The sequence below is a fragment of the Glycine soja genome, chromosome 6, assembly GCF_004193775.1.
Source record: "Glycine soja cultivar W05 chromosome 6, ASM419377v2, whole genome shotgun sequence".
Lineage (NCBI taxonomy): Eukaryota > Viridiplantae > Streptophyta > Magnoliopsida > Fabales > Fabaceae > Glycine > Glycine soja.
In genome coordinates, this window is record NC_041007.1 from 3,407,033 (window position 1) to 3,420,402 (window position 13,370).

A 13,370-nucleotide genomic window follows, 5' to 3' on the forward strand; every position below is an offset into this window, starting at 1 on the left:
TTGAAACACTTTCACATAGTTATTTAATCACAAATATATTTTATATTACTTTTGAGATAATTTCTTATTTGTATATATGATAAAAAAATTGTTATAATTTGTTATTCATATTTAATAATTTTTTTTATAATTGAATTTGAAAGAAATATTAAGTTTCACTAATTTGTTTCTCAATTCTTATGAAGTTATAATTTAAGTTCTCAATCCTAATGTTAAAAAAAACTTAATTATCATAAATTAATTGCTGAAACACTTTCACATACTTATTTCATATTATTTTTAAGATAATTATTATAAAGGTGAATATTTTTTTATATATAATAATTTGTAGAAAAAACTATGTATTCATATATTTTTTTTTATAAAAAACATAAAATATTAAAAACAAGTAAAACTTGTAAGATTAAGATTGAAATTGTTATTATTTCTTTTTTAGTAGGAATTATTATCATTATTATTGTTATTTAATTAGTTAAGTAAATAAAAAAGAGATGGAAGGTAAGAAATGTTGAGGTTTAAGAGTGGGAAGCGAGAGGGTTTGAGGTGCGCAAGCAAAGATGAATGAAGCGGAGGAGCAACTTTGCGAGGCGGCCAGAAAAGGTGACACGGAGAAAGTGAGGTCTCTCATAGACTCCGGCGCTGACGTCAGCCACTTCGACGGCGAGGGCCTCAATCCTCTGATGCACGCCGCAAAGCACGGCCATGCACCCGTCCTCACCCTCCTCCTCTCCGCCGGCGCTCCCTGGAACGCTCTTTCCCCCTCCAACCTCTCCGCCGGCGACTACGCCATGCAAGAAGGCCACAACGAAGCCTTCGAGCTTCTCGTCAACGCCGGTACACTTTCCCTTTCAACAGTCTCCTTTTCCATTTTGAGCATTGGAATCTAATTTCATTTCAATTTATTAGGGATTCAAGCCGAACTGATCCTGGGAACAATTGCGAGGAAGGAAAACAAGAACGGCGATTCCGGTCACGATTACTTGGAAGACAGGGTGAGTTTTAGCGAAGACAAGCTTATGGACTCTGAAAGCAAGGCTGTGATGATGGCGTGGGAGAATCCGTTGATGGAGGCTCATGCCAAAGCTGTTTGTTCGGGAGGTGGCCACGTACTCAATATTGGGTTTGGAATGGGGCTGGTGGATTCGGCCATTCAGCGATATGCACCTGCTTCACACACCATTGTTGAGGCTCATCCTGAGGTTTATGAACGCATGCTTAGCTCCGGTTGGGGTCAGAAGGAAAGTGTCAAGATTGTTTTTGGACGATGGCAAGATGTTCTGCCTCAGCTTGAAACATATGATGGTATTTGCTAATCGCCCAATTCTTATGCTTAGTTGCAGCCGCATTACAATTACAATTAATAGGATATTCTCCTGTGAAAAATATTGCAATGTTATTGTCTTATTTATTTGTTTACTAGTATATACATTAAGTAGTGTATACAAGTGGGAGAGCCTCATCCCCCATGAGTAGCAGCATTTGGAAATGTGTCAGATTTAAATTCAAATTCTAAGATGATATTACAGCCTACTCCAACAGTTGTTCTTGTTTTAGGGTCTATCAGTTGACCACTTATTATTTTTTATTTATTTATCGACAAATGTTATCTGTTAGTGGAGGGATTCAAACCCGCGATCTCTCTCTCCTTTCCTTCTCCCTTCACCATTAGACCAACTTGTATCTCCACCTATTATTGGGTTGATATTGAACCACCCACAAATGTCCTGCAATCACTTGTAAATGTCCAATTCTATAAACTTCACATTCTAGGCGTCAAATGTTAGGTGTGAGGTAGTGTGTTGGAGATGCTCTGTTCACTAGTAATATAGCCAAAATAGTGTATATAAGTGAGGAGTAATCCTCACCCTATCTATCAGTTAGCTTTCATAGTCATGTTAGACCTTAACTCAAACTATAAAAGAGTTTTTAACCGACTCTACTAACATCACAATCATGCAATCCCATATAGCTTATCTTACCTAGTGGGAAAAGACTTCTTTGTTATTATGTCTTTGATATGGGTCATTGGCGTGAATTTTGTTCAGGAATATTCTTTGACACCTATGGGGAGTACTACGAAGATCTGAGGGAGTTCCATCAGCATCTCCCCGCATTGTTGAAGCCTGGTGGTATCTACTCATTCTTCAACGGTCTTTGTGGCAGTAATGCATTTTTCCATGTTGTTTACTGCAATTTGGTATCCCTTGAGCTTGAGAATTTGGGGTATTCCACACAATTAATTCCATTGCCGGTTAAGGATTGTTTGGGAGAACAAGTTTGGGAAGGTGTGAAACAAAGATATTGGCAGCTCGATACGTACTATCTTCCTGTCTGTCAGGCCGTAGAGGACCCTGAGTGAGGCAGGAAATGGATTTCCTGCAGCTTAGAAAGAACTGCACCATGTGCAGTTAAAATTTCACCGTCCATGCAAGTTTTTTCTCTTCTTTATATATTAAAATTAAAGGAATAATTGAAATCTCATGCAGTTTTTTTTTTAACTGTAGAGAATCTTAATCCCAGTGATGTATGATTTGATTTTTAATCACATCGTCAAAATATTCTAACACACCATGTGTTTTTGCTTTTCTGAAACGTATCAAATGGAATTGTAAGAATACAGTTAGAGTCATATTGAATTTTTGAGCTTTATTTGTAAATTTCATTACATTGTTTGTCTTTTGAATTTAGAAGTCATTGGCTAACCAACTTGGTTCAAGAAAATGCATTATACACGAAGGATTTCATGTTAAAGTGTACACTTAAGAACTACAGTTTTATTTTCACGTTTAAGGCTACAGCTTGTATCTCTTTCCAATAAGCTAAATCAAATTTCCCTTTTTTCCAATGTTAAGCTTTTCTATATGAAGTTAGGCTAACAATATTTTTTTCTTATTTTGATACTTTAAGTTGGGGTAACAATCTAATCAACCCAGTGGGTTCATATGCTAATGTCATCAATCTTCTGAAGTCTTAAGCAAATGAATTATTACTGGACATGTTTCCAATTATAATCGGACTAAAAAAGTCATTTGTAGTTACTCAAGGTCGTTTTCTTGGGATTCTGACGAAAAGATGGCTCTCTTTTTATTCTGATAAAGATAGAGCTTATCAATTGATTTAAAGATTATTGTTTACCTGAAATTTCTTGATTACTTTTTTTTAAAATTTTAAATACAAAAATGGGAGTCTAGGGTGGTGAATTGTGATGGTTTGGATGGAAACTGGAGAGAGCAATAGAGGAAAACGAGGATATGTTCAACCAGTCGAAAGACCCAATCTCATGCCTGCTCAGTTCATCAAGTGACTAATGAACACGGGATCTTAAATTTTTTTATATCATTTACTTAATTACTTTAACCTATAATAACGATCATATTTGTCATATAATTGAAACTGAGATTAAACTTTCGAGCACACCATTAGAAAGTTCTTTATTAGGTAAACGTCTATCAGACCATGGCAAGTGTAGTTGTTTTATTGCTCTTTGGGGATATAGATGAATAACCCAAGTGGACTACCTATTCCACATAGTGGGACAAGAAAGAGCTTACTGTCATTTATTCAGGTACTCCATTACCCTGTTTCTTTTCTGTACAATCATTCTTTACTTATTTTCAGAGGAGTACAACAAAAAGAAACATAACATCATGCCCTTCTGCTGGACCAAAAACAGAACAAAACAAAGAGACACAATTACTCATGGACACGACCACGTTTGCTTGCAACAGGTAATTCAAAGTTAGGGCCTTCAAAAATCAGAGTTTAAGTCCAACTGAAAGCAATGGGACTAGTAACCTTATGTTTCCCATCCGACCATTCCAGATAAGCAAAGCTGGTTGTTCCAGAAGGCTTTGAAGAAGACATGAATGTAACTGTGTAGTTCTTCTTCTCGTTAAGTCCCCTGAAACTAAGTGTTTGAGGTTGAACCACAATCTTCACCGGAGACTGCGACACCGAAACTTTATACGTTCCTGCGGCACCCACATTTGTTAGAGTCCTTGTATACTGGACAGTGGCTGGTTTGCTAGAACCACCCTTTACTCCATAAGCTGTGTTGAAAGGAACAGCAAAAGATGGATAATTGAGATCTTCCACTCTGTACTTTTTCCTTTTGCTGCAGGTAAAGTCTCTTCTTGCAACAAGCTTTATTTGATAGGGACTGTAGTTCAAGGCACAGAAGAAGCTCAAGTAGTCATCCACGGTGGTATCATACACAAGGCCAGGATCAAAAGCAGCCACTGGATCAACGTGTCCGGCGCCATAATCAAATGGCGTAGCCGGTAACCCTGTGGCAACATCTTTTATGGTCTGGCCATTTTTGTAGGTTCTGTAGGCAGTGGTCATGAGGGCAGACCTTATAGCTGCAGGGCTCCATTCTGGGTGAATGCCCTTAAGAAGGGCAGCTAAGCCAGTGACATGGGGGCAGGACATGGAAGTGCCTGAGATGATGTTGAAGTCCACATGCCTGGTGTCTTCAGCCAAGCCAGTTGGTCCAACTGCACCGGTCCACCCAGCTAGGATGTTGACTCCTGGAGCAATCAGGTCTGGTTTGAGTATCTTTGGTGTGAGCACATTTGGCCCTCTTGAGCTGAATGCTGCCACCACTGGGGATGGTTGGACTCCTAACTGGGTGCCACCAAATCCAAGTTTAGCTGTGGGATTGGGAAATGAGAAAACATACTTCTTTAACTCATTGCTTGATTTCTGGCCCAAAGCTGCTGCAGGGAGGAGATAGGAGTCAGCTACTAGCTCTTCCCCATAGTCTTCATTGTTTGATAGTATCATCCCAATGCCTCCAGCACTCTTCACCACCAAACCCTTTTCCACCCTAGCATTCCCTCCCCGGTCACATATCACGATTTTTCCGGCTACTTTTTTGGCAATCAAACTACCTCTGGTGCACAGGTTTTGGGATTCTTCGCTTGCATTACCAGCATAAACAATTGGCAGTGGAGAGTTGAGTGGGAGTTTGCCATTGTAAAGCGACACCCCAGTGTATATCTTTCCATTTCCAAGGGTGATATAGGCAGGGAAATCACGGTCTATAGTTCCGGCACCCACAGTGGTTAGCCATGGTGCCACATTAGACAAAGTTGCTTGACTAGGCCCACCATTTCCTGCTGAATTGGAAACCAGTATTCCATGGGCAGTGGCTGCAAAAGTTCCAATTGCAATAGTGTCTTTGTAGTAATCCGTCAAACCTCCCCCAATTGACATGGAAAGGATGTTGACACCATCTTCAATGGCCTTGTCAATTCCAGCAGCTATGTCTGATGTAAAACACCCTCCAAGCCAACACACTTTGTAAGTTGCAACTCTGGCTTGTGTGGCCATTCCTCTTGCTGTCCCATTAGCAAAACCAAATAGGCTTGCTCCAAAAACTGCAGAACCCGCTGCTGTTGTTGAGGTGTGACTTCCGTGGCCATCATCATCCCTCGGTGACTTTGATTCCGTCTTTTCGTCAATCGGTCCAAAGGCTGCCTCATAGCCCCTCGAGAAAAACCTTGCACCAACAAGTTTCTTGTTACAGTTAGATGGCTTGAAGTTCTTACCTCTCTCACACTCACCTTTCCAGCTACTCGGTACTGGCTCAAGTCCTGTGTCATCGAAGCTCTTTAGTTCAGGCCACACACCAGTGTCCAGCACTCCGACAATGACATCGCTTTGTTTTCCAGAGGCCAGTGAAAGAGTGGTGTATTTGGCCAACCCCAGAAACTCCGGTGTTCGAGTTGTGTGGAGTTCATATCTAACTTCTGGGATCACAGAGAGAACTCCAGGTTGCTTTGATAGTAACTCGGCTTCTTGTGTAGTTAGCCTTGTAGAGAAGCCATGAGCTACTTTTTTGTATGTGTAGAGCCTCTCTGCCGAGTCTGATACTGATTTCAGTGATGAATCATACCAGTGGAGATGGTCGTTGAAACTTTCTGGCATGTTGAACTTGTCCATGTGAATTATGTATGTGTTTTTAGTGTGATGGGTTTTCTTTTCTGCTGTGGTGTGTCTGCTAGAGAAAACTAGCAGCCAAGAAATCACAAGGGACTTGAATATCAGCATATTCATCTTGTCCACCATTAGAGTTCTTAGCACTATTTAGTCTCAGGCTTCTTTCAAATTTGCTTCCGAAATATTGCAGGGATAGCTGGTATTTATTATTGACATGGAAACTATGAAACTGTTGAGGCTGCGGGCCTATCTAAGATATCTTGTAATAATTGGAACGGAATGAAAAAAGTAAGGCTAAAAATACAAACAGTAGAACACCTTAAAAATTCATTTGTACCACTCCATTCTATCACTTTCTACCAATCTAAACTTATGAGTTAATATTGTCACTGCAGTGATCTCACTCATTCAATTCATTTCATTATATGATAAAATGATCATTTTTCAATTAAATTTAATAAATTTTAATGGTTGGATGTATAAGTACAACTGCACACGCTGCAGTTTCTTGTGAAAATGCATAGGATCCGGTTAAATTTTTTTTTATTACAAACACTATCTATATGAGTGTTTCTTTTGGAAGATGATAACAGTAATGTCAATGAGACGCAGAATCGTGTTGTCAATAAGCCATTAATAATTTTTTAAGAAAAGTGAACAAAAGCCTCTTTTGTGTTTCTTTTTTTTCTCTCCTTAATTGTTGAATTTATTAGCCGAGGAAGTCATTCATGTTATAAAAGGTAATATACAAACTCTTATTATTATTATTATTAAGAGAAAAAGGTTCAGCTGCAAATTAAGTTTTCCTCCAAGTTTCAAAATTGTTGTGTGTGGTGGAATCTTGTATTTTATAGTATAGATACCTGTCATCAGCCATATCTTGTGCAAATTTAGTGTATGAGTTGGAGACTACATAGTCCCAGATCATTGAACTATCTACATATGTAGGTACGGTGGATTTACCGTATCTCTTTTGCTATATATATATATATCATTCATTTTGTTCCAATATTTGCTTTACATATCATATTTGATATTTTACGTTTTTTGAAAAAGTTTGGACTATACTATTATATAGAAAGAAAAAGAAAGTGGGAGACAGTCAAGTTTATTGCTTACTGTACGTGTACTATCAGTTATCTCATGTCTCAACTAACCAAAAAAAACATTAAAATACATACAGAGGACCGTGGAGACCATAAGCATGAGGCCTTTGCCTGGTAAATTTTGTTTAGATATAATCTATTATTTGTAATTATTTTTTATTAATAAGACTACATAATCTTAAGTTATGAATATAATGATTATCATAAATTATTTAAGTAAATTTTAATTTTATTCTAAAAAATAAAAAAATTATTTTATATCTATTTTAGATTTAACTTCTTCTTTATCTAAAAAAATCTATTGAAATTAATGAAAAATTTAAATTTAATGAATAAGTCTATGATTGATATATATAAAAAAAATGTTTTGACAAAATCTTGATTATAACATCACACATTTAACTAAATTTCATTTCATGTTGATATTTTGTATTTATAGATTAATTTAAATCTTTAATTGAGAGTCAATTTAAAATTTAAATGATATTTAAAATATGAAATCATAATTTATTTTTAAAAAAATAACAAAGTTTACTAAATTAAAATTTGAAATAAATTTGGTCTTAGATCTCACAATCTCTAGACACAGTGCTACACACACAATTTCAACAACATCCAATGTATATAAATATGGTATATACGGTATATTAAAAAGATTAAAAACATAAATATGGTATATATAATTAATTAAAAATAATTTAAATTTATTTTTTAAAAAATATAATAACACGAGTCATTCTTTAAAAATAAAGTACTAACATCTCTTAAAATTTTATCAAATTCCTTCTAATATCTCTCATTTTTTAACCTTAGATCAACTCACTTTAATTATTTAAAAATATTACATTATATACTCTTATTATAAGGAAGATTGGTGTAAACCTTTAAAAATAGAATTATATACAATCTCAATAAAAAAAAAAAGTATGGTGTTAGTGTAGTTTTTACTCTTTGAAACTAAATTTTATTACCGAGTTATGTTCCACGCTTTTTTTAATTATCTTTTTTAGAGTAAAAAATATTTAGCTAAAATACATATTTGATCTTTTATGTTTTTAATTTTTGTTAAATTTAATCTTTTATGTTTTAAAATTTTTATTTTAATCCATAACATTTTCAAATAATTTTACATTAGTCATTATTGTCAATTATTAAACGTGACATAACAGAAAAATACACATATATTTTATAAAAAAAGTATTTTATCCTTAATGTATTCTAGAAATTTTTAATTTAATCTTTCATGTTTTAAATTTTGTTTATAGTGAGGGGCCAAATATTTAAGTTATATTTAAATTTAAATATACAAGTAGAAATGCAAACTTTTCTGCTTCCTATAAAATATAATCCTTTGAAAAATTCCCTCAGAAATTTAAATATTTCCAACGAAATAAATTTGGTGAGAAATACTCAGTAGGTATATTTTTCTTGTAGTGAGGGTTTTCTAGTATTTTCAAATTGAGAGAACAACTCTATGCAATTTTTTAAATCCTTTTCAGTTCAGTTAGTGTTTTCCTAGTGGTCCACTCCACAAAACTTAACTTCAATGATTAAGTAGTAAGTATACATAAACATCTTGACCATAGGATTCTTCCATATATAAGTGTACTGTCCAATTAAAGAGAAACTAAATGACAATTATTCCCTTGTTATTTTTTCACAATCAAGGATGAGCATGTGGAAAATGGGACTCTCCCTGTTTCTACTTTTTTTTTTAATTAATAAATATATTAAGGATAAAAAAATATAAAAAATTATAAATTAATATTTTAAAAATTATTACTTCAACTAATATTTAAAAAACACTAAAAATAACTAAAAAATTATATAAAAAAATTTCACCAAACACTTAAACAACTTTTTTCAGTTAATAAAAAAAATTGCCTGAAATATTTTATTCAACGTAACCTTAAAAAATTTATAATAATTTTTAAAAAAACGCTCAACTACGCTCAACTAATTAAGATATACTTCTTTTATTTTCTTTTTCTACTTTATTACATGGGAAAGACTAAATAACAAGTTAAGACAATATTAATTTGCCTTTTTATATGTATAATAAATTTAAATTCTTCGCGCGCGCACATATCTGGTACAATTATATATTTTTATTATATTTTATACATATTTATGAACTGTTTTGTTAAATTAAACTGACATATTTTCTATTTAATTAGTTATCTAATTTATAATTGATATTTAAATTTTTAATTGTAATAAAATATAACAAGATATTTAATGACCACTATTGAAACAATATTATAATAATTAAAATAATTTTAATAGAAAAATCTTTGTAAGATATTGCTTGCTAGTTGCTATAGTGGAAGAACCACTCAGTTCCGCAGGCCCTCCAAAGCTGAATTAGCATATCCTGCTTAGACCTTGGGACTTAGGTGACTGCTATTTACACTATTCAAATTTCAGATATTATCGCACCATCCTCTAAGAATTTAATTGCGCAGTATTATAAAAGCTAAAGACGCTTTATGCATTATTGTGGTGGGTGCCTTCAGTGGACCTACCACTTATCAATGTTATCCTTACAGGTTAAATTCCATACTTAGGATATATTGGACATATAAGTTTATTTTTATTATACGAGATCTTATATTATAAGTGAAGTGTATGAAAACAAGTTAAAAAAAATATAGAAGATATAAATTATTTTTGTAAGCTTCATAGAAGAACCCCTTTAAGAAATGCACATTTTTGCATGTACATATAATTAAAAGAGTAAAATGTCATTTTTGTTCTCCTATTTTTTTTTTAAAATTTATGATTTTAGTCTTTTTTATTTTTTAATTGAAACATTTTGTCTTTTACTTTTAAAAAATTTATAATTTTAATCTTCTTTTAATTGTGATATTTTATTTTTCACTTTTAAAAAATGAACAATTTTAGTCCTTTAGGTCAATTTCAAACTTGTTGAGTGTGTATTTTTTTAAAAAAATTAATAAATTAAACTTATTAGTAATTAAATAATTTTAAAAAATATTTATCATGCGTATAATAAACGAATAATTTTTAGCTGATATTTATAGAATACATAAATCAATAAAATTAATTACAAGGACTAAAATTACAAATTTTTTAAAAGTGTGAAACAAAATACTTAACTAAAAAAATGAAGAATTAAAACTACAAATTTTTTAAAAATGTAAATGAAATATCTCAATTAAAAAATGAAAGATTAAAATTATAAATTTTTTAAGCGTAAAGATTAAATGTTTCAATTAAAAAAATGAAGAGACTAAAAGTGTAAATAAAAAAATAGAGAGACGAAAATTATATTTTAGTTTAATTTAAAATATGTATTGGTGTTTAACTACTTACTTTCTCGTGATTATTTGAAAATTTCAATGCTTAATGGTGATTCAAATTAATTGATCTTCAAAATAAGTCAAATTTATTACTATTTAAATTTCAAAAATAATTATTTCAAAATTATTCTTTATTAAAATATTCTAAGAATATAATTTGTTAACATACTTTTCCTTTTGCAAACATAGAAATATGTTCGTGCGTATTTATTCAATATCAATTCAAGGCGAAGGATATCTGAGATACTTCACATCAATTATTTTTGTAAGCTAAACTTTGGTTGGGCACCTGCAGAGCTTCAAACTTCACGTCAGTATTTTATAGGGAGAAAGGAGAAATGTGTAGAATTAGAGAGTTTTTTTTTTTTAACCTTAATTATGCTAACTTATAAGATTCTTATTGAGGCATATTGGTGTTTCACGTCAATGTTTTTGCAAGGAAAAAGGTGAAATTCCTGGAAAAAAAAAGGAGAAAGGTGAAATGTGTGGAATTATTTTTAATAAGTTTGCTAAAAAAAATTTAAAAGATTCTGCTAAATAAGGGTTGATGATAAGTTAAAGTGAATTTGCCCATTAAGACTTTTTTTTATTAAAAAAGAATAAATAGTGCATGCTTCATATTGTTATCTAATTATAAATGTCATACACAGGAAATTTGATAAAAAAATAATAATAAACTCATTAAATATCTTTAGAGAAAAAAACTAGGCATTTTGTATATAAATATATTTTTTAATTAATTTTATGTGCTAATAGTTGTGTAGGTAATAAACGAAGTTTTGAAACTGTGATAATAAATGAGATTTAAAAAAAAGAAAATGATAAATGAGCTGGACTACATTTTTTAACCCACATTTCATGAAGAAGCCAGCCCTCCCCCACTTGCTTTTGGTGGAGCAAAGCGAGGTGTGGTAGGGAATGCCAATTTGTCAACTTAATACAACAGACTAATTAGCCACTACGGATTTCTTTTTCATGTGTGAGTGTATAGTAATCAATAGAAAACAAAAAAAATAAAATAAAGATTAAGATTAGGTGGAAATGTGCAATTTTACTGACATGGTGTAGAAAAAGCATAGCATTTTTTTAGAGTTTATTATAAAAATTCACAAACAACGATCTGATAGATCGATTTAATGACTCGATGAATTAAACCATACTTTTAAACTTACAATCCAAAAGAAACTAGGTTAATTTGGTCTATCTGTTTGGATCACATGGAACAAATTAAACTAAAAAAATATAACCCAAAAATTATAATTATATTTGTCCAATTTTTTAAATGTAAGATATTTGAAAATTAATATATAAAAAAACAAATCAATTTGATTTCGTGTCCAATAGGCTATACCAAACTATCAAATAAATGACTCATGAAAATTAGAACATACTTGACCCATCATTTTAAGCTTTAGTCCGTCGAACCGAACAATTATTTACACTCATATAGTCATATGTTATCCTTTTCATTTTTTTTTCCATCACATCTATTATTTTCTCTTTGTTTTCTTTCATCTCTATTCATTTAATCCCTGATCTATCCCAAAATGAAATTAAGAACATTTAAGTATTTTTCCGTTTTTGTGGGTGAGACTCGCATATAATATCTCTTTTTTCATGAAGCGAGATAGATTTCTCTCGATTCTTTTTCTTATCGCAGGAGTGCACATAAGTACGTAAGGCCATAACACTTAACAGCATATCAAAGGTAACAAACGAGGAAATATTATTATTTAATTAGGACTGGAATTCATGTATATATGTTTAGACATCCAAAATGAATGCGGAACAAACTTTATTTGTTGTTTGGAATTTAGTGGTGTAACAATTGAAAGTTGCTGAGTTTGCAATTGGGCCCCTCTTACTGCAAGAAACTCGACAAAGCGAGTTAATCCATCAAGACAAAGCACAATCAAAGTTGAAGGGGGCCTAAGCACTAAGCAGTATACCTTCATCTGGCCAAACAACAAATTCAATCAATTCTCACATGCTGGAGTTTTTGGAGGTCCAGCATTATGACAAAAGCAAGCATTCATGAAATTAAAATACAAATTAATGTTGGATTGGACCATCCTTTGCTACTGGATCAGTTAATTTCAATCATGAATTGATCAATATCACCAAATGAAGGTGCTAGCTAGACAAAAAATGAAAGAATATCAACACCCATGAAGGGAAAAGAAAAATAAGAATCATTAACAAATAACAATATAGTGAGAATCTTGTGTGGGGTATCTAAGCTTCTATGGCCATCCTTCAAGAAAATGACTTTTAAGTCTCAGCCAAATTACATGTATTCCAATATCAAACCACAAATTTTTAACAGGCAGAAATAACACATACGAATAAATATTCACACACCTAAGCACTGCTAGTATGCGACTAAGATATATAAGAACCCACATAATACACGATCTTTAAGATATGAATCATATGGTAGCTGTTAAGTTGCATTCTCGTACCAGAAAACGGACAAAACCATTGGGAACCATTTTTTAGAAGCCGTATTATGTTGAATTCTTACGTTTTTTCGGGGACCTCCCTGATTAGAACAACCAGCAAAGCTCAAGTGTATCCGCATTAGTATGATTAACTAAACACATGTAATTAGAAAAGCGTGCGCAATTTTGCATATGCTTGGACGCGCAATAGTCATGGCGATCAAATAATAGTTATCTTTACGTTGCTGGTTGTTTCGTATTATGCGACACTTTCGAATGATACAACCTTAAAGTCACTCAGCAAAGGTTGTTGAGGACCCAAGAGTTACAATGACATTGGATAATGATTATTTGAAAAGGAAAAAAAAAAAACTGTATATATAGTCAATCATTAAAAATGTTTTCTTTAAAGCAGACATGGTTTCACAACTACCGAATTATTGACTGCAACTCCTGCATTTGATGCACTAAGCAAAAAATAAAATAAAATTCAGATGCACTTTTTATGTAATTCTTTTCGATTTTTAGCTTTATAAATATCTTGTGATCCTCTTTAT

General features: G+C 32.4%; 2 protein-coding genes across 2 annotated transcripts; one reads left to right on the top strand and one right to left on the bottom strand.

Moving 5' to 3' along the window:
* Positions 1 to 506: 506 nt before the first annotated feature.
* LOC114414759 (protein arginine N-methyltransferase 2-like) lies at positions 507 to 2,665 on the top strand. Its single transcript, XM_028379152.1, has 3 exons — positions 507 to 834; positions 907 to 1,302; positions 2,046 to 2,665. Exons 1-3 carry the CDS (start codon positions 558 to 560, stop codon positions 2,357 to 2,359), a joined length of 987 nt encoding a protein of 328 aa, XP_028234953.1. The 5' UTR covers positions 507 to 557; the 3' UTR covers positions 2,360 to 2,665.
* Positions 2,666 to 3,447: 782 nt separating this feature from the next.
* LOC114414758 (subtilisin-like protease SBT1.7) lies at positions 3,448 to 6,204 on the bottom strand. The gene has a single exon (XM_028379151.1). The coding sequence runs from the start codon at positions 6,070 to 6,072 to the stop codon at positions 3,763 to 3,765; it is 2,310 nt and encodes a 769-aa protein (XP_028234952.1). The 5' UTR covers positions 6,073 to 6,204; the 3' UTR covers positions 3,448 to 3,762.
* Between the last annotated feature and the right edge of the window lie 7,166 nt (positions 6,205 to 13,370).

Excerpts from the sequence above, each read along its gene's own strand:
- LOC114414759 (XM_028379152.1), top strand. The coding sequence starts at position 558 with ATGAATGAAGCGGAGGAGCAACTTTGCGAGGCGGCCAGAAAAGGTGAC. Across the intron at positions 835-906 it reads CGAGCTTCTCGTCAACGCCG|GGATTCAAGCCGAACTGATC; the intron begins GTACACTTTCCC and ends TCAATTTATTAG. Across the intron at positions 1,303-2,045 it reads TCAGCTTGAAACATATGATG|GAATATTCTTTGACACCTAT; the intron begins GTATTTGCTAAT and ends AATTTTGTTCAG.
- LOC114414758 (XM_028379151.1), bottom strand. The coding sequence starts at position 6,072 with ATGGTGGACAAGATGAATATGCTGATATTCAAGTCCCTTGTGATTTCT.